Genomic DNA, 26,206 nt, shown 5'->3' on the forward strand with positions numbered 1-26,206 from the left:
GCTCTAAGAATAAACCAGAAAATTATAGGCTGGTTAGCCTGACATCAGTAGTGGGAAAGTTATTGCAACGTATTCTAAGAGACTTGATATATGAGTATTTGAATAGATAGGGATTGATTACGATTAGTCAGCATGACTTTGTGCGTGATAGACCGTGTCTGACCAATATTACAGAGTTTTTTGAGGATGTTGATGTTTATGATGTTGATGATATAGAGTGTGTTGATGAAAGCAAAGCAATAGATGTTGTCTACAAGGACTTCAGCAAGGCATTTGACAAGGTCCTGCATGAGAGGTTGGGCAAGAAGGTTCAGTTGCTTGGCATTCAAGATGAGGAAGTAAGGAGCCAGACAGTTGCAGCAGATGGATGCCTCTCTGAATGGAGGTCTGTGACTAGTGGATCAGTGCTGGGTCCATTGTAGTTTGTCATCTATATCAACAACCTGGATGATAATGTGGTTAACTGGATCAGCAAATTTGTTGATGACACCAAGATTGGGGGTGTATAGACAGCGAGGAAGACTATCAAAGTTTGCAGTGGGATCTGGACCAACTGGAAATATTGGCTGAAAAATGACAGATGGAATTTAATGCAGACAAATGTGAGATGTTGCACTTTGGGAGGACCAACCAGGGTCAATCTTACAAAGTGAGTGATAAAGCACTGAGGAGTGTGGTAGACCAAAGGGATCTGGGAATATAGGCCCATAATTCTTTGAATGTGGTGTCACAGGTAGATAAGGTTGTAAAGAAAGTTATTGACATGTAGGCCTTTATAGATTAAAGTATTAAGTACAAGAGTTGGGATGTATGTTGAAGTTGTATAATATATTGGTGAAGCCTAATTTAGAGTATTGTGTGCAGTTTTGTTCACCTAACTATAAGAAAGATATAAATAAGGTTGAAAATGTAGAGAGAAAATTTACAAGTATGTTGCCAGGACTGGTGGACCTGAGTTACAAGGGGAAATTATTTAGGTTAGAACTTTATTCCACTGAATATAGAGGATTGAGGGAAGATGTGATAGAGGTATACAAATTTATGAGGGGTATAGATAGAGTACATGCAAGCAGGCTTTTTCCACTGAGGTTGGGTGAGACTAGAACTAGAGGTCATGGGTTAAGGGTGAAAGGTGAAATGTTTAAGGAGAACCCTAAAAGTTAACCTCCAGGCTGAGTCGGTTGTGAAGAAGGAGAATGTAATGTCGGCATTCATTTCTAGAGGTATAGAACATACAAGTAGGGATGTGATGTTGAGGCTCTATAAGGCACTTGTGAGACCACACTTGGAGTATTGTGTGCAGCTTTGGGCTCCTTATTTTAGAAAGGATATACTGACATTGGAGAGGGTTCAGAGAAGATTCACAAGAATGATTCCAGGAATGAAAGGGTTACCATATGAGGAACGTCTGGCAGCTCTTGGGCTGTATTCCCTGAAGTTCAGGAGAATGAGCGGGGGATCTCATAGAAATATTCTGAATATTAAAAGGCCTGAACAGATTAGATATGGCAAAGTTATCTCCCATGGTAGAGGTTTCTAGGACAAGAGGGCACGATTTCAGGATTGAAGGATGTCCTTTTAGAACTGAGATGTGGAGAAATTACTTTAGTCAGAGGGTGGTAAATCTGTGGAATTTGTTGCCACGAGTGGCTGTGCAGGTCAAGTCATTGGGTGAATTTAAGGCAGAGACAGATAGGTTCTTGATTAGCCAGGGCATCAAAGGGTATTGGGTGATTTAGGGGAAAGGGAACGACCGGAAGAATTGGATCAGCCCATGATTGAATGGCGGAGAAGGCTCAATGGGCTGAATGGCCTCTACTTCTCCTATATCTTATGGTCTTATGGTCTTATGAACACGAGGGGATACTTCTTCACTCCAAGGGTGGTGAGAATGTGGAAGGAACTGCAAGCGCAAGTGATGGGTGTGATTTCAATTTCAACGTTTAAGAGAAGTTGGGATAGGTATGTGGATGGTAGCAGAATGGGGGGTATGGTCCGGGTGCAGGTCAATGGGACTAAGCAGTTTAAATGGTTTGGCATGGCCTGGATGGGCTGAAAGGCCTGTTTCGGTGCTGTAGTTGTTTATGACTCTATGACTCTTTGTGCTGTAAGGAGAGGTTGGACAAACCTGAGTTGTTTTCTCTGGAGCGGTGGAGGCTGAGGAGAGATCTGACACAGATTGCTAAGATTATCAGGGGTATAGATAGAGTAGCTAGGGAGTATCTTTCCCCAGGAGCTGAAATATCTAATACCAGAGGGCATGCATGTAAGGTGAGAGTGGGTAAGTTCAAAGGAGATGTGAGGGGGGCATGTATTTTACACTGAGTGTGGTGAGTGTCTATACTGCACTGACTTGGGTGGTGGAGACAAATACAACAGAGGCGCTCAAGAGACTATTGGATAGGAACATGAATGTGCAGGAAATATATGGATATGGACCTTGTGTAGGCAGAAGGGATTAGTTTAATTGCATATTAATTGTTAATTCAATTGGTTCAGCACAATCAGCCTGTTCTTGTGCTATACTGATCTATGTTCTTTGTTCTATGTTGCATGTTTTATGTTTGAATTACAATGAAGGCAGTATGTTAAAATTGTGTTGCCTGCTCAGTCTAATGATGTCAATAACAAACTCTGAGAGGATGCATTAGAAGAGGGCATTGCTTCTTGTAATATAAGTCTGCACTTTTTGAAGCCAGCCAGCATAAATGAACAGTTATTTTGTAGCTGGAGCAGTTGTTTGCTGGCCATCTTCATGGACATTCAACAAAGGAAGCATTAAACATGTCACAGCATGGAAGAGGGCAAGCCCCGAGATTTTCTAACACTGATTGTTCCACGATTCTTGACACTGATCAAGGTGGAGATGGTGCATTCACATGCTTCCAGCTCAGACATTTGTAGCTTTGAAGAGTAAGGTTACTCCATTCCTAGCCAATGACCTGTCCAAAAACCTTTCAAACATTGTAACAGTACGTGCCTCCACCTCCTTTTAGGGCAGCTTGTTCCAAATGTTCACCACTCTCTTTGTGGAAATAATTAACCTTCAGGTTTTTTTTAAGTTCCTCCTTTCTCACCTTAAATCTGTGCTTCTGGTTTTAGACTCCTCAGATTCTGACCATCTATTCTATATGCACCCCTCATAATTTTGTAAGCCTCTATAAAGTAATCCTTTTACCTCATCTTCTGTTGAGAATAAATCCTCACTTATCTAATCTCTTGTGCTTATATGCAATTGATACGTTTTTGTTAATAAATTTGGTTTGGAATGTTTTTTCCTTGGTGACTTTTGTTTTTGTTTAATGGCCGATGACCGATCCTTGGTTACCAAATTCATGGAAATGTAGGACCACTGCTGGATGAAGAACTGGAGTTATAGTTACAGCAAGCTCTTCACAAGCAACCCAATCACTAAGCAATCCAATCAATAACTCTTCACTTCTTTCTTAACTTTCTCTGCCTTCTTTTTGCTTTTGATTCTGCTTGTCAACCTTTGGTAAGGACAGATCCTTCACAGTTTGAATCACATTAAATCATGACACAGATTCTGGGACTGCAGGGTCCCTCCAGCAGAGTTCATTAGTGGAAGTATATCTTCAACCTGCCACTAATCTGCTCAATATCATTTGAATGGCAGTTTCAACATTTGAAGCTGTAAAGTGAGGTGTTTTGGGGGTGGAGAATTGGTGGATATGGTGACATTATTAAATATATGCTGGAAATATGTTCAAAAGTAAATACCTGATAATAGAACCAATATTTAATTCAACACCCCAAATTATGCAGATGTCTTAGTAGCATATCAGTTAGCACTTAAACTATCAAGCAGTTAATGTCTTACTCATACAAAATAGAAAACTGTTGATTGTATAGGGTAATGTAATAGGTGACAGATGACACATATTGTTCGTAATAGAAACATAATTTACAAACACTCTCACTGAGTTGTTGTGTTCACTTTAAGAGACCATGTCTGACGTAATGACATTAGTGTAAGGTGACCTCTCTTGGTTTGTTGGTAATGGAAGTAAAGGATTGTGGCTTTTGTTAAGCACATAAAACAGTTCTCACATGTTTTATTCACAAAATCCTACAATGGTAGCTGCAAACATGTCTTGGCTAAATAGAAGAAAACAACATTAAGTCATAGCTAGGATTGAAGAACTGTGACTAATTCTGGTAGATTTAAAGCATGAAACTATTATTGTAATTTTCAGAGTAATTCTGTATGAAGATATGATAAAAGGCCTACAAATCCTTAAATAATAGCCTTAGAAAAACCTTCCTTCTTTTTTGTTTGAAGAAACCAGTTGCAAAACTTAGTAGCTTACGGGGTCCATCTTGGATCAATTTCACGACTGCTTGCTGTTTAAGCACTAACACTTGGAGATTCATGCAGGCTTCCAAGACATTCACTCTTCAGCAGGGAAACTGTTTACTGCTCTTTGTTGGCCATGAAGCTGCTTTTGCCTGGTACAGCCAATTTAAAATGAATTGACAAGTTTAAGACTGCACATTGAGATAGGTAAATGTCACTATTGTTTTGCAACAGACTGAGCTAAAAGTTCAGTGACCATGGCTACAGCTCTTTAAATCATACTAAACAAGCTGGAACAGCAAGGTAGTGAACTGCAGGAGATGGTGACTGTTAGAACTGGCTTCCCACAGCCACCTGATATTATGAAATAAACTAAAAGTGATGAGGCAGCACAATTGTCCTTTTTTAAAGCAATGAGATGAGACAACTGAAGGTGCTTAGAATTTTTACTCATGCTTGGTTGGTGAAGTTTAACCTTAAATGAATAAATCACGGAAAAGAGTAGGTCTTTCTTTGTTTAGAAATTTATTGATGCTGTAATAATATTATAGTTATTTATATTTGCAGTGGTCAAGTGGTAGGCAGGTGCCTATGATTCAACTGTTGGTTATAACGAAAGTGAATGATTTAACATTATAGACACCAGGTACTGTTATCTTCAAATCTCTAGGCTTTAATTTTGGTCTTCTGTTTATAGCATTATGGAACATATATTTAAAATAGAGGCCATTTGGCCCATTGTCCCCATACAGCTGTCTGAAAGAAGCATAAATTAATTGCACTCGTTTGCTTTCTCTACATAGTCTTGCAGTTGTTTATTATACAACTACAGTCTTTTGAAAGTTTCTATTTATTTGGCTTTCACTCCCTTTAAAATTTAAATAACTCATAAAGTTTCTGAGAAATTTCCCAAAGACAATAAAAAGCTCAAATCTGTCTCTTCTGGTTAAATCCCACCTGCTGGTGGTATCAGTTTTTTGACATCAAATCCCCACTCATAGTTTTAAAAACTATTAAAATTTCTCTCAATTATCTTTGCTCTAATAAGTATATAGTTCATCTGTCCTCTCAAAATTACAGTAACCCTACTTCCATGTACCCATTTTAGAAAACCTTACTTAACATCTCAATTGCCTTGCAACACACATAAAAGCTGCTGGTGAACGCAGTAGGCCAGGCAGCATTTTACTATTTCTTACTAGCTCTTCTTTCAGTTAGTCCTGACGAAGGGTCTCAGCACAAAACGTCAACTGTACTTCTTCCGAAAGATGCTGCTTGGCCTGCTGCATTCACCAGCAACTTTTATGTGTGTTGCTTGAAATTCCAGCATCTGCAGATTTCCTCGTGTTTGTGTTCTCAATTGCCTCGATCCCTTTTCTAAGGTGTGGTGCCCAGAATTGAATGCAATTCTCCAGCTGGTCTGAATTGTGGAGATTAACTGTAACTTCCTTGATAAATTGTTTCTATGTATTAACACTTCAATCAACATTTGACTTTAAGATTAAAAAGTCACGAAGAGTGAATCCAGTTGGCCGTATACTTGACAGCTGCTGTTTTAAAATTACATTGGCATCTGTGCCCCATTGTACAGATGCAGGACATTACATAAATTTCATCAAAGTACTGAAATTGTGGGTGTATTGCCAGGTAGGTTTCCCAGGACTTGGGATCAGGAAATAGCTGAGTTTAGATGGTATGTGCTGAAAAGTGTGCTGCTTGTTTGGCTAGAAAGACTAGTAATGTCCTCTCATCCTCTCATCCTTCCAGCTCTGCCAATTAAATGATTCTCTTCGCTTCTAAATTTAACCCTATTTCCATTATTTTTTTTCATTTGAATAGTCATGTTTTCACATCCTCTCCCTCTTCTCCCCTGCCTTTTCTGAACTTCTTGTGTCAGTCTTGGCAAACATTGTCACTGGAAGGAAGAACAAATAAGAGAAAAATTCTTTCTGTCATGCCAAGACTTGCATTTGCAAAGCTGTTTAATGAAAGATTTAGGTGGATTCAGGATTTTGGCATTGCCTCTGTATCAACTATCTCTTTTGGACAAGAGAAATTATCAAGGCTTCTTGCCATGCATTAGCCTAAAGATTGTGACCTGAATTGGAATTTTGAATGCCTCTGGTGAAATAGATCTCACCAGGCATTTTGACCTTTGTATTGAAATAACTCTTCTACAGCACCTGTCCACTCTCTCTTGAAATTCATCACATATTCACTGGGATCATTTTAACGTCCTTACAGTGCATGTTACCTTTGCAAATTCGAAAACATGTCAGATTTATTGTTAGATACATCATGCAAATCAGTGCAGGCAAGCCTATGGACCAATAGGAGATAGAGGGGCATCATATAAACAGAATAAACAATAATCCTTTAATATTGGCAACAGCAATTTTTCACATCTATAGTTAGGGCTTTCATAGAAGTTTCTTCAGGTTTGATTTTCTGCTCATTGACTACTAGTGTGTAGAAACATAACATACTGAACACAACTGATATCAACTTTTAATTAAACAGATACAAGCCAATCCCATTCTTTCTATTTCAAAACCTAAAGTGACAAAACATCAAGTGACACACCATCAACTGAAGGTTGAAAAAGAGGTGGAATTAATCCAGACATTCGTAATTTGACAAGGTCATACTCAAACATAATAATAGTTATTCAGCATAGGGAATAGACCTTCTGTCCACCATATCTATGCCAATTATTGATTCACTAGTATTCCCCTTAATCCCCATGACTGTCATACCAGCACTTGGCCCATAAATGTCTACACCTTGGTGGTTCAAGTGCTCATCTAGATACTTCTTATACGTTGTGAAAGTCTCTGCCTCCCCACCTTCATCAGGCAGTGCTCTCTCCACACTATAGAACGATGTGATTGAAGTGAGAAGATGCAGAGCAGATTGACCAGGATGTTGTCTGGAGTGGAACATTTCAGTTATGGAGGGAGAGTGCAGGCTGGCTGAGTTTTGAATGGAGTGGAGGAGACGGCGATGCATCTGATGGAAGTGTTCAAAATTATGAAGGGTGTAGATAGAGTAGAGCGCTTTCTGCGTAGACTATTGGTCATAGATATAGGTAAAGGGTAGGAGTTTAAGAGGTGAGTGAAGGAGCTAAATTTCATTCAGAAAGTGGTTGGTGTTTGGAATGTTAATAATTATGCATGACAATGGAGAAATTTCAGCAAGCATACTGAAAGAGGATATTTCATCTGAAGGAAATTGTAGTAAAATAAGTTTACCAGCAGGAGTAATGGTGCATTACAGAAATTCCTTCGAGCGCATCTGCAGAGATGGCTTAATTTCTACCTTTAATATCTCTCTTTTTCCTTTTTAAGGTGGATAGGGTTCAGTTAAAGACCCAAATCTGGAGTGCTTGTTGTCGAATCTTGAGTTCAAGAACTCAGAACATGCAACGAAATGACGTTATCATCACAAATCAGTGAGTTGCTTTTGTTATGCTTCTCCTTTCACTGTGAAAAGGGACACCTCTCTTTACCCTTTATTGGGATGTTGGATTGTTGGGTGAATGATCAGTTTTTGTTGTACTGCATATCATGGTCTTTATTGGGGGCTTTGCTATTGCATGCTTGGTGGATGAAGGTTGCTGATGCTTTTTTTTGCAGAAGTGGGTGGGGGTGGGGGAAGGATCATTGCTGCTGCTTGTGTATGGGAGGGAGAAATGAGGGTCTTTGGGGTTCTAGCACTTTTACTGTCACTCATTCTTAGGGGCACTCTTCTGTTTTCGTGGATGTCTGCAAGGAACAAGAATTTCAGGATGTATATTGCATACATTTCTCTGATAATAAATGGAACTATTGAACAATCTGAGGAACAGAGAAAATCAATGAATCAGTAAAGAGTTGGAGAGATTTAAATTGTTGGAGATTGCTCACTTGATGATAAATTTTTAGAAATTAAACCATCCATTTTTACACTTTGGCAGATTAGATACTTTCAAGTGTGAATTTGGCCAAAGGTAATTTAAAAATGTTTTGTATAAAATCAGATTACTGTGTACATATAAATGTTTGATGACTAAAATCCCTTTCCTTTCAATGTCACTCCTATGATAAACCTACTGTAAGGCAAATTAACTTTAATCAGTGTAAACCTATGCTGGGCCGAAGAAGAATTACATCCTACAGTAGCCAGGATTCCTTCCATCAGTAGCTAAATTCAAATCAATTGGACAACTAAAAGGAGTGTAAACTATTTTAATTGATGAGGGATAAGAAGGCAAGATGAATGGGAATATAAGGTTCTACAAAAGTATACTGGAAGCAAAGATTCGAGACTGGATTAACTGGGGAGTTGAGCAGGCTTTAGAATGAGAGGGAGAAGGTTCTCCACTTCTAGTCTAACTCGGTCTCCTTCCTGCTAAATCTTTTTTTTATATGTCAGAGTTTCTCTTGCTCTCATCTTCAGTCTTATGAGTCTCTGCATTAAATAGATAATTTTCAGCCATATCTTCCATCTCCAAATGCAGCTCTTCCTCCCTTTTTCAATATTCTGAAGGAAAGCTTCCTTGTGTAAAGTGCTAACCAATTATCAGTCACCCTGAATATTCTCTCTTTCTCTTTCTTTTGGGAGGGAATTTCCCTGAAGGGAAGATGAGCTCCTTGAGCTCTTTGCTCCCAGCACAATATTCAAAATCCCAAATATTAGTTCCAGTTGAGTCACTGAATTATTTGTACTGCTTGTGCTTGACAACTTTGTACTCGCTGCTCAAAATGCTGACTAGTCTACATTATGGAGATTAACCATAGGATGGGTGATTGCACAGAGGCTGATAAGCTACATCTCAGAAAATTCCTGGCTGCAAAAATTGAACATTTTAAATCAGTTTTCATCATGTAACTGCAGTAATCTTCATTCACAGCAAGATTTCTTTCGTGACTTTGACCTTATTTCTTACCTTGGACATGGAGGTTGCTAGGTTGTGCTGAAGAGGCTGTGATTGGGGGATAAGGTTTAAGGTGGGATCCTGAAAATTGTTGTACTTGGGATGGCTGTGGCGTTCTCCTATGCATCAACGGAGGAGGTGCAGCGACTCTCCTGGGACTGATGTGGTGAGGAGAAGGAGCTGAGGCCGCAAATCTGTGGAAAAACCAATGAAGATGCTCATGAGATAAAATGGCACTTTAATTTTACAAAGTTGCCTTTACATATTGTACTTTGAGGCCTCCATTGGTAGGGTTGACTATGGATGTTGAGTCCCAGCTGTCTCGATATAAAAGTCTGGGCAGTACAGTATGGAGAGCAAGCTGTTGCCCATGCAGCAGGCTCCTCCTCACCACGCATCTGATGAACCCAAAGGAACAACAGAGACCAATACAATTTGGCACCAGCAGCATCGCAGGAGTTGCCAGTCAGTGTTTAACTCAATGTAAGACTGCCTTAGGGGCTCCAGCTCCGGATTTTTCCCTTGGGATTTACTCCTGAAGCTTTCCCCATTAGTGGGTAGAGTTGCAAGGCATCAGAGGTTTGAGATCAGAGTTTCCCCTCTCCTGGATGAGCTGTCAAACACAGATGTTGGGCCCCATCTGCTGGAAGCAACAGGTCTTTAGGTACCAGTAACCCACCTTTTCCCCTTCTCCTGCCAGTAGAGATTGGTTCAGCTGGGCTTAGTAACTAAGCCACACATAAAGGCCAGGAGCTGGATTTGGTATTTGTCAGGGGTGCTTGACAGCGCAGTCCTGCAGTTTACGATGGGTCTCACCAATGTAGAGGAGGCTGTATTAGGAGCACCTCCGCTCCATCTCCTAACGGCGGAACTTGCTGGTGACCCAACATTTTCATTCCAATTCCCATTCCTGTTCTTGTTCTGGCATGATGGTCCATGGCTTCCTCTTGTGCCAAGATGCACCACCCTCAGGGTGGAGGAGCAACACCTAATATTCTGTTTGGGTAGCCTCCAGCCTGATGGCATGATTATCGATTTCTCCTTCCGGTAAAACAAACTTTCCCTCCACCTCCCCACTTCTTCTATTCCTTGATCTGCCCTCTTGTCTGCCTATCACCGCTCCCTGGATCCCCTCCTCCTTCCTTTCACCTATGGTCCACTCTCTTCTCCTACCAGATTCCTTTCTCTCCAGTCCCTTATCTTTCTCACCCACCTGGCTTCACCTATCACCTTCTAGCTATCCTGCTTCCCTCCCACTTTTTATTCTGCCACCTACCCCCTTCCATTCCAGTCCTGGGCCGAAACGTCCAATGTTCATTCATGTCCATAGATGCTGCCTGACCTGCTGAGTTCCTTTAGCATTTTGTATGCGTTACTTTTAAAAGATGTGTCATTTAGAAAATATTAATATGATTCCACAAAGACAGAACAAATTTATGAAAGGGAAATTGTGATCAAAAAACCTATTGATTGTTTTTGAGAACATAACTAGTAGAAATAAAAGGGGAGAACCTGTGGATGCTATGTGTTTGGATTTTCCAAAAGTTTTGAATGAAGTCCCATGTAAGAGGTTAGTGTGTGTGCAAAACAAAATCACATGTTGGCAATCTCTTTGTCCTTGTACACCAGTTACAGAAAGCAAACAGGTGCAGCAAGCAGTTCAGAGGACAAATGATATATTGACCTTTATTGCAAAATTATGTGCAATACAGCTTGCAGTTTAGCACATTGTAGTTGCTGCTCAAATATGCTTTCTCATCCAAACAAAGACTGAGTGATTACACTGTTCAAAGGACATCTCACTACAGGAGCACAGGAGCAAGGATGTGTTACTACAATATATGGGGCCTTGGTGAGAGGGAGTTCAGTGAAAGTTCACTAGACTGATTCTTAGGATGACAGAGCTGATGTAGGAGGGCAGGTTGGACTTAATAGGTTTGTATTCACGGGCGTTCAAAAGAACAAAAGAAGTTCTCACTGAAGCATGCAAACTTCTGAGTATACTTGAAAAACTAGGTGCAGGGATGGTACTTTCCTGCCTGAGGTTTTTGAACCAGGCATTACAATTCCAGGATAGGGAGTTAGATATTTAGAAGTAAGATGAGGAGAAATTTCTTCACTCAGAGGGTATAGTGATGAGATGTTTTGAGAGTTCGGTTCTAGCTAGAATCAATCCCTCTTCTGGACCCACATCAATTTGCTCATCGCCACAATAGGTCAATGGCGGACCATGTGATCTCATTGGCTTTTCATGCAGCCCTGGATCACCTGGACAATACAAATACCTATGTCAAGATGCTGTTTATTGACTACAGCAAAGCGTTTAACACAATCATTCCTATGCAAACACGAGGAAATCTGCAGATGCTGGAAATTCAAGCAACACACACAAAATGCTAGTTAGTCTTGACGAAGGGTCTTTGCCTTAAACATCGACTGTGCTTCTTCCTATGGATGCTGCCTGGCCTGCTGTGTTCCACCAGCAATTTGTGTGTGTTGCAATCATTCCTACAGTTCTTATGTCAGGATGCTGTTTATTGACTAAAGCTCAGTGTTTAACACAATCATTCCTATAGTTCTTATCGGAAAACTCCAGAACCTGGGCCTCTGTACCTCCCTCTGCCACTGGATCCTCAATTTCCTAACTGGAAGACTGTGCAGATTGGAAATAACATTTCCACCTCACTGACATCTTAGCCCACTGCTCTACTCTCTCTACACCCATGACTGTATGGCTAGGCACAGCTCAAATGTCATCTATAAGTCTGTTGACAATACAACCATTGTTGGCAGAATTTCAGATGGTGATGAGAGGGTGTACAGGAGCAAGATATATCGGCTGGTTTAGTGGTGCTGCAGCAACAACCTTGCACTCAACATCAGTAAGACCAAAGAACTGATTGTGGACTTCAGAAAGGGTAAGATGAGGGAACACACAGCAGTCCTCATAGAGGGATCAGAAGTCGAAAGAATGAGCAATTTCAAGTTCCTGGGTGTCAATATCTCTGAGGATCTAACCTGGACCCAACATATCGACATAGCTACAAAGAAGACGTGACAGCGGCTAGGTTTCATTAGGAGTTTGAGGAGATTTGGTATGTCACCTAGAACACTCGCAAATTTCTACAGATCTAGCGTGGAGAGTATTCTAACTGGCTGCATCACCACCTGGTACGGGGGGAGGGTCTTCTGCACAGGATTGAAATAATCCGCAGAGAGTTGCTAGCTCCCTCATGGGCACTAGCCTCTGCAGTATCCAGGACATTTTCAAGGAGCAATGCCTCAAAAAGTTGGCATCCATCATTAAGGACCCCCATCACCCAGGACATGCCCTCTTCTCATTGCTACCATCAGGAAGGAGGTACATAAGCTTGAAGGCACACACTCAATGAATCAGGACCATCTTCTTCCCCTCTGTCATCCGATTTCTGAATGGGCATTGAACCCATGAACACTACCTCACTACAATTTGTATTTCAGTTTTGTCACTTGCTATTTAATTTGACTATTTATATAGAAATGTAATTCACAGGTTTTTCTATTGTTGTGCATCATGATGAACTGCTGCTGCAAGGTTAACAAGTTTCATGACATATGCCGTTGATATCAAACCTGATTCTGATTCTAAACTTGTGGAGTTCTTTATCAAAAAGGTACTGTAGGCCAAATTATTGAATGTATTTAAGAAGGAGGTAATCTTTTAGGAACAAACGGCAACAATGTATATAGGGAGGGAGCAGAAATGCAGCTTGAGATAAAGGATAAGATATGATCATAGTGAGTAATGAAGCAGGCCCCAAGGGCTGAATGGTCTACTGCTGCTCCTGTTTTTCTTTGATTCCAATGTCTGGGTCAGTTGGTTTGTAAGGTGAGCTGTCTTTCTACATTGCTAATAGCTGATGGCAGAGCAAATCATGGGCAGGATGTTTTCCTCAAGGGATAAAACTTAAAAAGTTCAGTCAACAATTGAAGCATTATACATCTGCTTTTGTATCTGTGAAATAATTAAAAGTGATTTCCATCGCAAAAGAATGCTTTAGTTAGAAGTCTTCTTGCCATGAATTATTCATTGAGCATGTACTGACATTGGTGACAATAGTCATTAATAATACCCTGGTCGGTAGTATAAGAAACGTCTTCTGGACAGCTTTCAATCTACATTTCAGTTTCTGCCTTAATCAGAATTTTCTACTGGTAAACTGCAAATCTGCGGGTGGTAACACTAACTATCAATATGCACTTAAAACCGAATTCTTCAATGTAAAGATGTCACCAGATACAGTAAATGCAATTTGTTTTTGCTTTTTTTTTGGTTATAGTTTGTTTCCACGTCTTTCAACTGCTGGAAAATTGTCTCTTAATGTCTGCAAATCGTGTGGATTCAATCAACTGAGAATCATGGTGAATAGTGAATTGTTTGAGTTGCCCTTTGACCTTCAATCTTGCACAGCTTTAGAACTGCCAGATGAATTGGAAACTGCATTGAAAGAATTCCAGTCGCATTGGAAGCAGATACATTGACATTGGTCACGGTCCCTTCAGCTGGTGTTTCTGGAAAGAACTGCCAACTAACAACATTTTGCAGGATAGTATAATCCTGATTTCTAACTGTACAGCTCAACACACAATTCGGAAAATGTTAGATACTGGCACTGGACTCAGTGCTAAACTCAGAAGTGGAGCTCAGCCGTGCTGATGAAAGAGGTGGATTAACGTTGTAACTGACCCCTCAGCTTTATAGTATATGTTCAAAGTAAATTTATTATCAAAGTACATATACGTCATCATATGCTACCCTGAGATTCTTTTTTGCAGGCATTTACAGGAAAAATAAATGCAATAAAATTAATTAAAAGACTGTACATAAAAGGACAAAGACTGACAAGTGACTAATGATCAGAAGAAGATTTGCAGGTTTGTAGTGTACCAGTAAATTCTGATTAAGGCAGAAACTGAAATGTAGATTGAAAGCTGTCCAGTAGACGCTCCATATACTACCAACCAGGGTATTATTAATGACTATTGTCACCAATGTCTGTACAGGCTCAATGAATAATTCATGGGAAGAAGACTACTAACTAGAGCATTCTTTTGCAATGGAAAAACTGTAAATAAAAAGAAATTAATACGAGAACATGAGTTGTAAAGAGTCCTTGAATGTGAGTCGGTAGGTTGTTGAATCAGTTCAGAGATGTGATTAGTGTAGATATCCATGTCAGTTCAAGTGCCTGATGGTTATAGGTTAACAACTATTCCTGAACCTGGTGGTGTGGACCTAAGGCTTATGTACCTCCTACCTGATGGTAGTGGTGAGAAGATAGCCTGGATGGTGGGGGTGTTTGATGATGGATGAGGCTTTCTGGTGGCAGTATACCATATAAATGTTCTCAATGGCGGGGAGGGTTTTGGCTGTAATGGCCTAGGCTGTATCAAGTACTTTCTGTAGTCTTTTCCATTCCTGGGCATTGGTGTTTCCATACCAAACTGTGAAGCAACCAGTTAGGATACTCCCCACTGTACCCATAGAAGTTTGTCAAAGTTTTTGGTGACATGTTGAATTCACGCAACTTCTAAAAAAGTAGAAGTGCTAGCATGCCTTGATTGAGGTCCTCCATAAAGCAGTTCCCTGATCTGTGGATAGTTTCTTCAATGTAGATGAAATTAAATCATGAACACCTAGTCCTGTACACTAGATTGGATGGATTGAGAATGAATCACTCCTTCACTTTGAAAGAGTGTTTAAAGGAAAAGATAGCTGACCATTTTTATGCACATGATCATCCCTCTTAGAAACACACATCAATAAATCTGGGAGAATAATTGACAGGATAGATGCAGTCTACTAATCCTTTGTAAATCTGGTTCTAGACAATGAAGAAGATGTCAAAATCAGGTGATCTTCTAAGATAGATACCTACCAAGTAACTGATCCAAGTGTGTAAACACCTCTTTAACCTTGTTAACTTTTCACCTACACTCACTAAAAAGTATGCCATTAGTTATGGATAAAATTGTTCTGGATAGCATGTGGCACTTCCACCATAGCCTGCAGTATTATTGTCTTAAACACCTTGGAATTAACTCTAATGAGCAGCAGAAATGTTAAAGGTCAAGAATTATGATTACAAGGGACTCTGTTAACTGCTTTCAGTATGTTGCTAGGTCAAGATGAAAGAACCTAGAAGCTGAAATTCACATATTTTACCACAACAACAAACTATTCCCTCACAGATGTAGCATGCAACAGCAAAGAAGCTACTGTCTTTCAGGTCAATGCAATTTACAACTTCTGCAGCAGGTAACAACAGGTGCACCAGGAAATAACTGAAGCAGCTGGAGAGCAGACACAGCAATCAGCACGAGGAGGACTTTCTGACTCTCATGTAATCTTCAGTGTTACTCAGCTAGAATCACTTGTTAGTTATGAGCTACCAGTTACACACTACACCTAAGCACCAAGGGAAAATGTCACAGAATAAAACAACATTATCGATATGAGGCACGGCTTGGGTGAAAAAAAAATGGTTGCATTTTATTTCAGTTTTGCCTATAAGTATTTTTTGCTGATTATGTGGAAAAGGGAGCTAAACATGCACCCAGATCTTAGTTAAGGAAGTGAAGATGATTAAATTATTTTCTTGTTGATTGTTGTCTTTAAAAGAATAATTTTGAGCTGAATTTCCTTTAAATCAAGCTGAATTAATCAAAGTACCTTAATTTATGGTTGCTATATAGCAAGACCTGTTTAATGTTTCTGTACTGTCTGATCTGGCTTCTGGTTCCTGCAGAGACTAGACTCCTTACAAAGTTCTTCATACTTACAGCAAACGATAATGTTCTTAGCAGGAAAGACTCTGCAGTCAAGTGTGGATGATTTGTCAAAGTATTTGAAGAACTGCTTGAAAATATGAATGTTGTTCTCTGATAACAGTCCTGTTAGCCTTATAGGCCTCTCTGCAGCAGAACTTGTTCAGTGCTGGCATATGGATACCCTTAGCCCTGACAGAAAAAGGCATCACCACAACCAGCTTTTACCTTCAAGTAAACCAAATTCAGAGATAATTTGAATGTACCATAACTGCCTGACAAATGATCATTGACCTGTGTGATGTTGATGAGACTGATACCACTTCTGTATCAACAGTAATCTGGCTTGAGGTTTACAAGCTAATGAATGCCAGTGAAATTGTGAAAGTAGAAATTGCCAGAATTTAGTAACAAATTGCTGCTTGGTAGCAGGTTGAACTCCCAAAATCAACACTTGATATTGTCCACTCACCCTTTGTGTTCATGGGAGAACTAGGTCCCAGGTGCAGCCCAGGGCATTTGCCCTTGAGTTAAAAGGAAGGGAATGGCTGTGACAGTCTCAAGTATAAGTTTATTTATTTAAAAATTCTGTGTACTTATAGATAGTTTCACTATCAATCACTTTGCAAGATTTAAAAATAAATTATTTAATTCACTTGGACTTCCTTTGAAGTATTTAAAAGTGTTTTAAGTTATTGTAAAGTGTTTGAGATTTTTCACATTTTTGAGTCATTACTAAGTGATATGTTTCTTCTAGTTTTGACAAATTGTTAGAAGTTTCAGAAACGTGGAAAATCCTCTGTGTAGTTTCTAAGTTCTGCAGTAAGAATTAACAGAGATAAGTTTATATATTTTTATTAAATTCAGCAGAGAAAGGGAACTGTTTGGTTCTGACTGCAAAATCTAATCCATATTAGTAGAACTCCTTAATTCAATTACATTGCACAAAAGCATTGTGGGATTGAATTGTGGCATGAAATCTATAGTGAAAAACAATAGGTGTCTCAGTATTCATTTCGCATATATTGAAGTTATCAATCACACCATTTTGACCCCATCACTCTTACAGAAATGAAACACCTAGAGTGCGCAGAAGAGATTGTAATGCTTATGTGATGCACAATTCAGACCTATCCCGTGAAATTGATTCTTGTAAACAGAATTACCACACAGAAAATCAGTCTAAATAATGGGGACCAGCCCTGCACCTGTGCTATTTGCAGAACTCATCAATTACTCACCAGTTTGTTTGGGAGTGGGAGCTCTGGTCTTTGTAGTGAGCCACAGTGAGTGACCTTTGCACATACAGTAGTTGAGATCATGCAATTGTGGACTCAGTGAGCCTCTAGCAAGTCCAGGGACAGCAACAGAGGATTCAAAGGTAAAGCATCTTTTGCAAAGATGTCTAAAAGAGACATGGAGAAAGGATTCTGTCCAGGTGACATATCTTGTCCCTCTTCAAAGAGCCATACTCCAAATAATATTATGCAAAGGCTACGACACTCAAAAACGTTGTGGTGGCAGAGATTTGCACAGTCCGCTGACGAAGGTCTGGTCAGAAATCAATCACTGTTGCCTGTTGATATTAATATCTGCAATTGTGACCTCACAGGCTTTGGAGTCAATCTAGGCAGCAACAATTAATACCTGTTACATGTTCTTGTTGGGAGCACAATACTTCATTTGAGAGTTCGCAAATGTATTGACACAAATGGAGAGAGATTCTTGTATTCCCCTTCAGTAGAGAGCTTCAGGAAGTTCAGTCACTGGCAGTTACATTGGTTGAGTGTTTTCCAGAGTAATTGATGGCATCAGTGTAGGCTTCATGGGGTTAAAATGATTTTCTTTTTACAAAATTAAAACAACATTGTGGCTCTGTCAGTGAAAATCAAATGGAAAACAAGAAGTTCAAATGAAGTCTCATATAGTAGCACTCAGGGTTTTCCTGAGTTTTGCAATGCTCAAATTGAACATCAGGTTTGACATGGCATCCTCCATTGCTCTACTGCAAGTTTGGGTGTTATGCAAGGGATTGAGTTGCAATGCATCGGACTGATTGGCTATGCAGAGAAGATAATGGTAGAAGACAAAGAAGGTAATAGCGTTCTTTCTTTTTGAGCTGGTGCTATTCATTTTAAAACCATATTTAGAGTGCTGTTAAGCAATGTGTTATAGGATTTATTGGAATCGTGATAGTGCTAAGTGTGTGATTTGTTGGAAGATTAGATGAATTAGAATCTCCACTGAATTTGACCACATGTGTGATGATGTTCTGTACATACAGGTTTCTAAGAACATTGATTTTAATATTGACCTCCTGTGTCACTTCCTCCCATTGCCAATCCTGGCGCTGAAGGGAAATTTGCTACTTACATTTTGATGATCCAGATGTGCATATGAGAAGTAGGGTATCTGCTCCTGTGTCATTCCAATCTTTTAACCAGATTTCCAAGTAACAGTTACTTTATTTTCAGTGGCCCAAGATAGTAAACACCTCACTGTTCAAAGATTCATTCAACCCCAATTCCTTTCGGCTGCTATTGGAATTCAGAAATATTTCCCTGTTACAGAACCATGTTATACCACTAAGTATGAACGAGAAAGTTTCATCACACAATTATTTGCATAGAATTGGACATAAATACAATTTTCAATAGGTATTTTGCAATGGTTTTCACACAAGATTTAATTTCTGGCCTAAGATATTACTATTTTTTTCTTGTTAATTTCCTGGTTTTTGCTATAGCTGGTACTGTATTTAATGCTACTTGTGTAACTTCTCTGATAACTTCTTATTCATTTGAATTTTTCCCCCCATTTAGAAGCTCATTTTCGCTGGTATTGGATTAGTAAGGTATGAATATTTTTGTTTTAATTGTAACAACTCCAATGAACAAGTAGATTGTTTTTTGACTTGAATCTCACATCAATAGTAACATGAACTGACCTTACAAGAAAGAGGTTTTCCCATGTCATACATGAATACCTTTCCTGTGTGCACTGTTAAAATTAGCAGGATTACATACAATGATAAATGGTTCATGCATTAGGACTACTGGAACATTTTGACCATGTATCTTACAGCTTTCAAAACAAAAAGTGGCCACAAAAATGAATTTGGGAAATGTGTCATTTCATTGATCTTTAGGTTATACAAGGTTGTGCAATGCAATGTGCTTATGACCCAATAGATTTGAACAAGACTAAGAGTTATGGTAAACAAATTGCTCTCTGATGTACTAGATTAAAAACAACATTTGCTGTAATTGTGATGACAGAAAGAAATGATAAAACATTACTGAGGCTTTGAAGTGGTTTCATATTTCGGTGAGCTTTGAGAAAGAAAGCAAGTCATGATGGACCGAGCATTGGCAGAAAATTGCCTGTGTGTCCCTGTGATTTTGATTGATGCTGCCACCACAAATGACAACATGACTAATGGATATGAACCAGACCCTCCAGACCAACTATGTAAACCTAAATCTTGGGTTTGTGTAGGCAAATGTAGTTTGATTGTCTGCCAGCTGTATTTTTATTACATCCAATCCAGTAATGGTGAAAATGTCCTATTGGATTATCAGTACCTGTTTTACTTCATTCTATTTAATAGTCCATATAATAGTTCATATAACATTCTCACAACATTGCTGATAAATGGCTGGGATAATTTTGATATCAATTCATTAATGATTAGATACTGAATCAGGTAGTAGTTTGAACCAATAAGTATCTTTTCCTGTGGTGAGGGTGATGGGAATCAGGGAAGATCCCACTTCCAAGAGACATAGACGTAACAGAGAAACAGCATGGAAACAGGTTTTGCAGCTCGAACCTGCACTGGACATCAACAACCCACTTTACGTTAATCATACACTAATCTCATTTTTTTATTCTCCCCATGTTCTCATCAACTCTCCCAAGATTCTATCACTCACTTTCACACTAGCGGCAATTTTATGGTAACAAAATAAATTACCAGTTGACGCATCTTTGGGATGTGGGTGAAAACCTGCACACCCAGAGGAAAGCCATGCAAGATCCTCACAGACAGAGCCCAAGGTCAAAGTTGAACTCTGGCACTGTAAGGCAGTGATTCTATAAGTAAATACCAAAGGGTGTTCAGTAAATCATTGACAACAATATTATAGGACTCCCTATATAGGTCTATTTTGACAAGATAAAATCTTGGTATCCCTTATAAATAATCATCCATTTTTTGGACAGCTAATCTTACAGAATACAGGAAACAAAAATTTGACCATATTTTCAATGACAGCAAACAACCCAAAGCCATCAATAAAGTACGAAGGTAATGCAATTCTCTTTATTTACCCGGAAGAGAGCTCCATAACACTTAAGAAAGAAAAGTCACACCCAGTACGGAGCACATTATCAACCATGCTAAACATTCATCCATTCCTCTATCATTGCACTGCGGTGAGTCAAGAAGGTTGGCACTGTTCTGGCCTTTAAAGTTAATGCATGGAAAAGGAAGGTTGTAACTTTATGACCCTAACAGTCCTCAAACTCTGTGCTTGCTGCTTGCATGGAGCACAGAATAGAAAATGGTTTTCTACTCCGGAATATCATCCAGCAGGTTACTTCTATCTGGAGAAATGTTCAGGGTTTGACACCACTCCTTTTGCACTCTGGCATGTTCATTCAGCCATATGGCCTAGTCCTGGATCGGTCCTGTTATTTTCCTCTCAGGCGGCTCCTGGCAAGTAGCATAGCAAGCTCTAATAAATGGATTGATGTTCAGCAGGGATAACTGCTTTTGATGGGCTTGAGTCTTATCTTGTACAACTCTGTTAAATTTAACAGAGGATAAACAGGGATAAAGGGATCTTACCCCAAATATAAAACCGAGGAAGGTAATGAGTAACTACCTCAACTATATTTCTCCATTGCTCAAAAATCTCTTGAATTAGAGAAAATATTTAAGGCTGGAGAAAATTATGTGGAGATAATTTTGAATGGGATTTAATTGATGGTCAAAATTCTAAATCATCCTCACATAATTTTCTTCTAGCTTCTGCATTCAGTTGTATTAAGATGAGCATCTCTCCAACGTAATGACCATAAAACATAGGAGCAGGATTAGTCTATTTGGCCCATTGAGTCTGCTCTGCCATTCATAGGTTTCAGCAGAATCACAGAAGTCATAGAACACTACAGCACAGAAGTAAGTCCTTCAGCCCATCTAGTCCATGCTGAGCCATTAGTCTGCCGAGTCCCATCGACCTGCACCTGGACCGTAGCCCTCTATACCTCTCCCATCTGTGTACCTATCCAAGTTTCTCTTAAACATTGAAATCAAACTCACATCCACCACTTGCGCTGGCAGTTTGTTCCACACTCTCACCATCTTCTGAATGAAAGTGTTTCCCTTCATGTTCCCCTTAAAAATTTCACCTTTCACCCTTAACACGTGACTTCTAGTTGTAGTTTTACCCAACTTCAGTGGAAAAAGCCTGCTTTCATTTACCCTGTCTATACCATAAGACCATAAGATATAGGAGAAGAAGTGGGCCATTTGGCCCATCAGGTCTGCTCCACCATTCAATCATGGGCTGATCCCATTCTTCCAGTCATCCCCACTCCCCATTTTTCTCCCCATACCCTTTGATGCCCTGGCTAATCAAGAAACTATCTATTTCTGTCTTAAATACACTTAATGTCTTGGCCTACACAGTCACTCATGGCATCAAATTGCACAGATTTACCACCCTCTGACTAAAGTAATTTCTTCGCATCTCTGTTCTAAATGGATGTCCTTCAATCCTGAAGTTGTGCCCTCTTGTCCTAGGCTCCCCTACCATGGGAGATAACTTTGCCATATCTAATCTGTTCAGGCCGTTTAACATTCAGAATGTTTCTATGACATCCCCCCTCATTCTCCTGAACTCCAGGGAATACAGCCCAAAAGCTGCTAGACATTCCTCATGCGGTAACCCTTTCAATCCTGTAATCATTCTCGTGAATCTTCTCTGAACCCTCTCCAATGTCAGCACATCCCTTCCAAAATAAGGAACCCAAAACTGCACACAATATTCCAAGTGTGGTCTCACGAGTGCCTCATAGAGCCTCAACATCACATCCCTGCTCTTATATTCTATACCTCTAGAAATGAATGCCAACATTGCATTCGCCTTCATCACCACGAACTCAACTTGGAGGTTAACCTTTAGAGTATCCTGCACAAGGACTCCTAAGTCCCTTTGCATCTCTGCATTTCAAATTCTCTCCCCATCTAAATAATAGTCTGCCCGTGTATTTCTTCCACCAAAGTGCATGACCATACAGTTTACAACATTGTATTTCATTTTCCACATCTTTGCTCATTCCCCTAAATTATCTAAGTCTCTCTGCAGGCTCTCTGTTTCCTCAACTCTACTTGCTCCTCCACCTATCATTGTATCATTGGCAAATTTAGCCACAGGTCCATTAATCCCATAGTCCAAGTTATTGACGTACATCGTAAAAAGCAGTGCTCCCAACACTGACCCCTGTGGAACTCCACTGGTAACTGGCAGCCAGCCAGAATAGGATCCATTTATTCCCACTCTCTGCTTTCTGCCGATCAGCCAATGCTTCACCCATTCTAGTAACTTCCCTGTAATTCCATGGGCTCTTATCTTGCTAAGCAGCCTCATGTGTGACACCTTGTCAAAGGCCTTCTGAAAATCCAAGTACACCATATCTACTGCATTTTCTTTGTCTACCCTGTTTGTAATTCCCTCAAAAAATTGCAGTAGATTAATCAGGCAGGATTTTCCTTTCAGGAAACCATGCTGGCTTTGGCCTATCTTGTCATGTGTCTCCAGGTACTCTGTAATGTCATCCCTAGCAATCAATTCCAACAACTTCCCAACCACTGATGTCAGGTTAACAGGCCTATAGTTTCCTTTCTGCTGCCTCCCACCCTTCTTAAATAGCGGAGTAACATTTGCAATTTTCCAGTCATCCGGTACAATGCCAGAAGCTATCGACTCTTGAAAGATCATTGTTAATGCCTCCACAATCTCTCCAGCTATTTCCTTCAGAACATGAGGGTGCATTCCATCAGGTCCAGGAGATTTATCCACCCTCAGATCATTAAGCTTCCTCAGCACCTTCTCAGTCGTAATTTTCACTGCATATACTTCACTTCCCTGACACTCTTGAATGTCCGGTATACTGCAGATGTCTTCCACTGTGAAGACTGAAGCAAAATACACATTCAGTTCATCTGCTATCTCTGCGTATCTCAATACAATATCTCCAGCCTCATTTTCTATTGGTCTTATATCTACCCTTAACTCTCTTTTATCCTTTATATACTTAAAAAAGCTTTTAGTATCTTCTTTAATATTAGTCACCAGCTTCCTTTCAAATTCATCTTTTTCTTCCTAATGCCCTTCTTCGTTTCCTTCTGTGAGTTTTTAAAAGCTTCCCAATCCTCTGTCTTGTCACTAGCTTTGGCTTCGTTGTATACCCTCTGCTTTTACTTTGGCTTTGACTTCACTTGTCAGCCACGGTAGTGTCCTCCTTCCATTCGAAAATTTCTTCTTATCTGGAATATATCTGTCTTGTACTTCCCTCATTTTTCACAGAAATTCCAGCCATTGCTGCTCTGCTGTCCTTCCTGCTAGTGTCCCCTTCCAGTCAACTTAGGCCAGTTCCCCTCTCATGCCATCATAATTTCCTTTATTTCACTGAAATACCAACGCATTGGAATTTAGTTTCTCCTTCTCAACTTTCAAAGTGAACTCGATCATATTTTGATCACTGTTCCCCAAGGTGTCCTTAACCTCAAGCTCTCTTATCACCTCCAGATCATTGTAGCAAATGAACTCACGCAGACTTCCGGTCAAGAGAATTCCAAAGATCCACAATCTCTTGAATGAGCTAATTCATTGTGACCTGAGTCATAAATGTATGACCTCCTTATTCTGAGACCATGCTCTCTAGCTGTAGCTTGTACAGCCAAGGAAATGAACTTTTAGCATTCATCTTGTGAAGCTCCATCATAGCACTAAACTCCTAAATCTTAAAGAAGGTAAGTTAATAAAATTCCACTTTATCCCTCCAAAGCTATGAAGTCACTCCTCAGGCAAATCAATCAAAATTTACAGCTTTCCTTAAATACATAAAATCAATGGGATATGGAGCAAAGGAAAAGATAGCTACTCAGGGAAACTGTTTTCTAAGTCTAATTTATTAGGTTATTTTTATATGATGTTTAAAAATTGATAGTTGTTAAAACTGAATTAATTGTTTGGTAAGCATCTATGTTAACAGCAATGAGTCACTAGTAGACACATGATTGTGTAATACAGTATCATTTTTTTTTCTGTACCATTTAGTTCTGATGGAAAAGTGTGACCTTAATTTGGTTGGAAAAAGAATGCCAAGTAAGTTAACCTATTCCTACTGAAAATATACTCGCTTTTAATGTTTATTCTTGATTTCCTTTCATTTCTGTTGGAAGAATGGTCATGAAGGAAGTTGTTATTCTAATGTTATATCAGCCTTGTATCTTTGTTTACTATTTGGGGTTGTTGAAGGACAAATATCAATGAGATGATAAACTAACAATCTCGGTATCCTAGACTATTCAATTCCTCATATATGGATGATCATCTGAATAGCTCTTGCCAATTTTTGAACCTATCAAACCAAACCAATTCGAGTTAGTCCTGGGACCACCATGTCTGGTGTGCACAATAGCTGCCAAAGCAAAACTGCTCCTCACCATGCTCGAATGAAGAATGCATTTGTCATTGATATAATTTTTCAGGAAGAAAAACTTGATGACAGTCTGTTATCCAGGGATGGATGGCCATGGCTTGCTGGGAGCTCATCCATCCTTTCTAGTACGCTTGGGCATCCACATACTCACCTTACATAATGTAACAGCACTTAGATTGGTGAGTTATCAAGCATTACTTTTTCACCTAATGAAATACAAAAACAGTATACAAAAGCTGATATAACAATAGAATACTGATGTGAGATGCAAACTGTACACTGATGAAATAGAAATAACACCTATGTGTATTTAATCTTGTCAATCAATCAATCAATCAATAGTCAATCAAAAGGTTGTCACTTACCTCTCATTGCTCTCTTCTACCACTGGGAGGGAAGGTAGCTGTGTCTGAGGATTGTGGGGGCTTCCTTGCATATTGTGTACAGGGGACGGATGGCTGGGAGGATGAGAAGAAGGAATGATGGCTGCTGCTGTTCCACATCGGCTAGAATGGGCACTGGGAAACATTCCTGAAGACAAGAGACATTCAACATTGTACACGTTGAAGTACAACATTGCTTAGTGCAGAAAGATTTTTTTCGGTCTTGTAAGAGCATGTGAGCATCACTGCTAACAGCTATATTTGAATACATCCCTTCACTGTCGGACCCCTCCCTGTACCCTTGAGCTGTCCTTGAATCACTGCAGAGTGGTGAACATCACCACTAAGATTTTAATGTCAAAGTGGTTACCGTTAGACAAAATAATGCTTCTCCTCAAAGGGGAAGTTTTCTTGGTATGACAAATGAGCAAATCCAATGTTCCCAAATAGATATAACAATGGTTTCTTTAGAAAAATGCCAGATTTAAAAGTAAAACTGTTAGTAAATAAAATGTAAATTATTTTAACAAACCACTTATGTCCTTGGTTTCTACTAATCAGATGAAAGGTAGTGCAAAGAGCAAACTCCTAGACGAACTCAGCAGAACGAGTAATATCTGTAAATATCCAATTATCCTAAGAAAGTAAGGAACTTCTCAGTTCACAAATCTGTATTTTACGAAATTCTGGGTTTCTGTGAAATATCTACATGATTAGGGTTCAAAATAGACTTGCTCTTTTTCACAAGGAATTAACTATAAGATTCACAAACGTAGCACCTATTTGAAAAAGAGTTTAGTTGAAGTGTATTGTAAGAATACATAATTGTATGGAGAATACAATATTTGAGTGAATTACATTGTTAACCCTTTTCTATAATACGTATGGAACATGTGGACGCTAACCTCTGTTAGCTCTAATAAACAATATGTTCACAGAACATATTGTATTTGGATACCAGTGTGGGATGGATCACACTGTGTGTAGACAGCTGATTAACTCGAATTGAATTGAATATTAACCAAGATTGTGGTAGAAGGAAATGTAGGT

The 26,206-nt window shown here is 39.4% G+C and overlaps 1 protein-coding gene across 2 annotated transcripts in view; it reads right to left on the reverse strand.

Moving 5' to 3' along the window:
* The window catches only part of LOC134357421 (zinc finger protein GLIS3-like), a 503,684-nt gene that overhangs the window by 66,056 nt on the left and 411,422 nt on the right, over positions 1–26,206 (reverse strand). For both annotated transcript variants that reach the window (XM_063068994.1, XM_063068995.1), the window contains 2 exons: positions 25,139–25,304; positions 9,246–9,427 (listed from right to left, as the gene is read on the reverse strand). In XM_063068994.1, coding sequence (XP_062925064.1) covers positions 9,246–9,427; positions 25,139–25,304 — 348 coding nt within the window. The remainder of the gene's footprint in view (positions 1–9,245; positions 9,428–25,138; positions 25,305–26,206) is intronic.

Source organism: Mobula hypostoma, chromosome 16 (assembly GCF_963921235.1).
Source record: "Mobula hypostoma chromosome 16, sMobHyp1.1, whole genome shotgun sequence".
Classification (NCBI taxonomy): Eukaryota; Metazoa; Chordata; class Chondrichthyes; order Myliobatiformes; family Myliobatidae; genus Mobula; species Mobula hypostoma.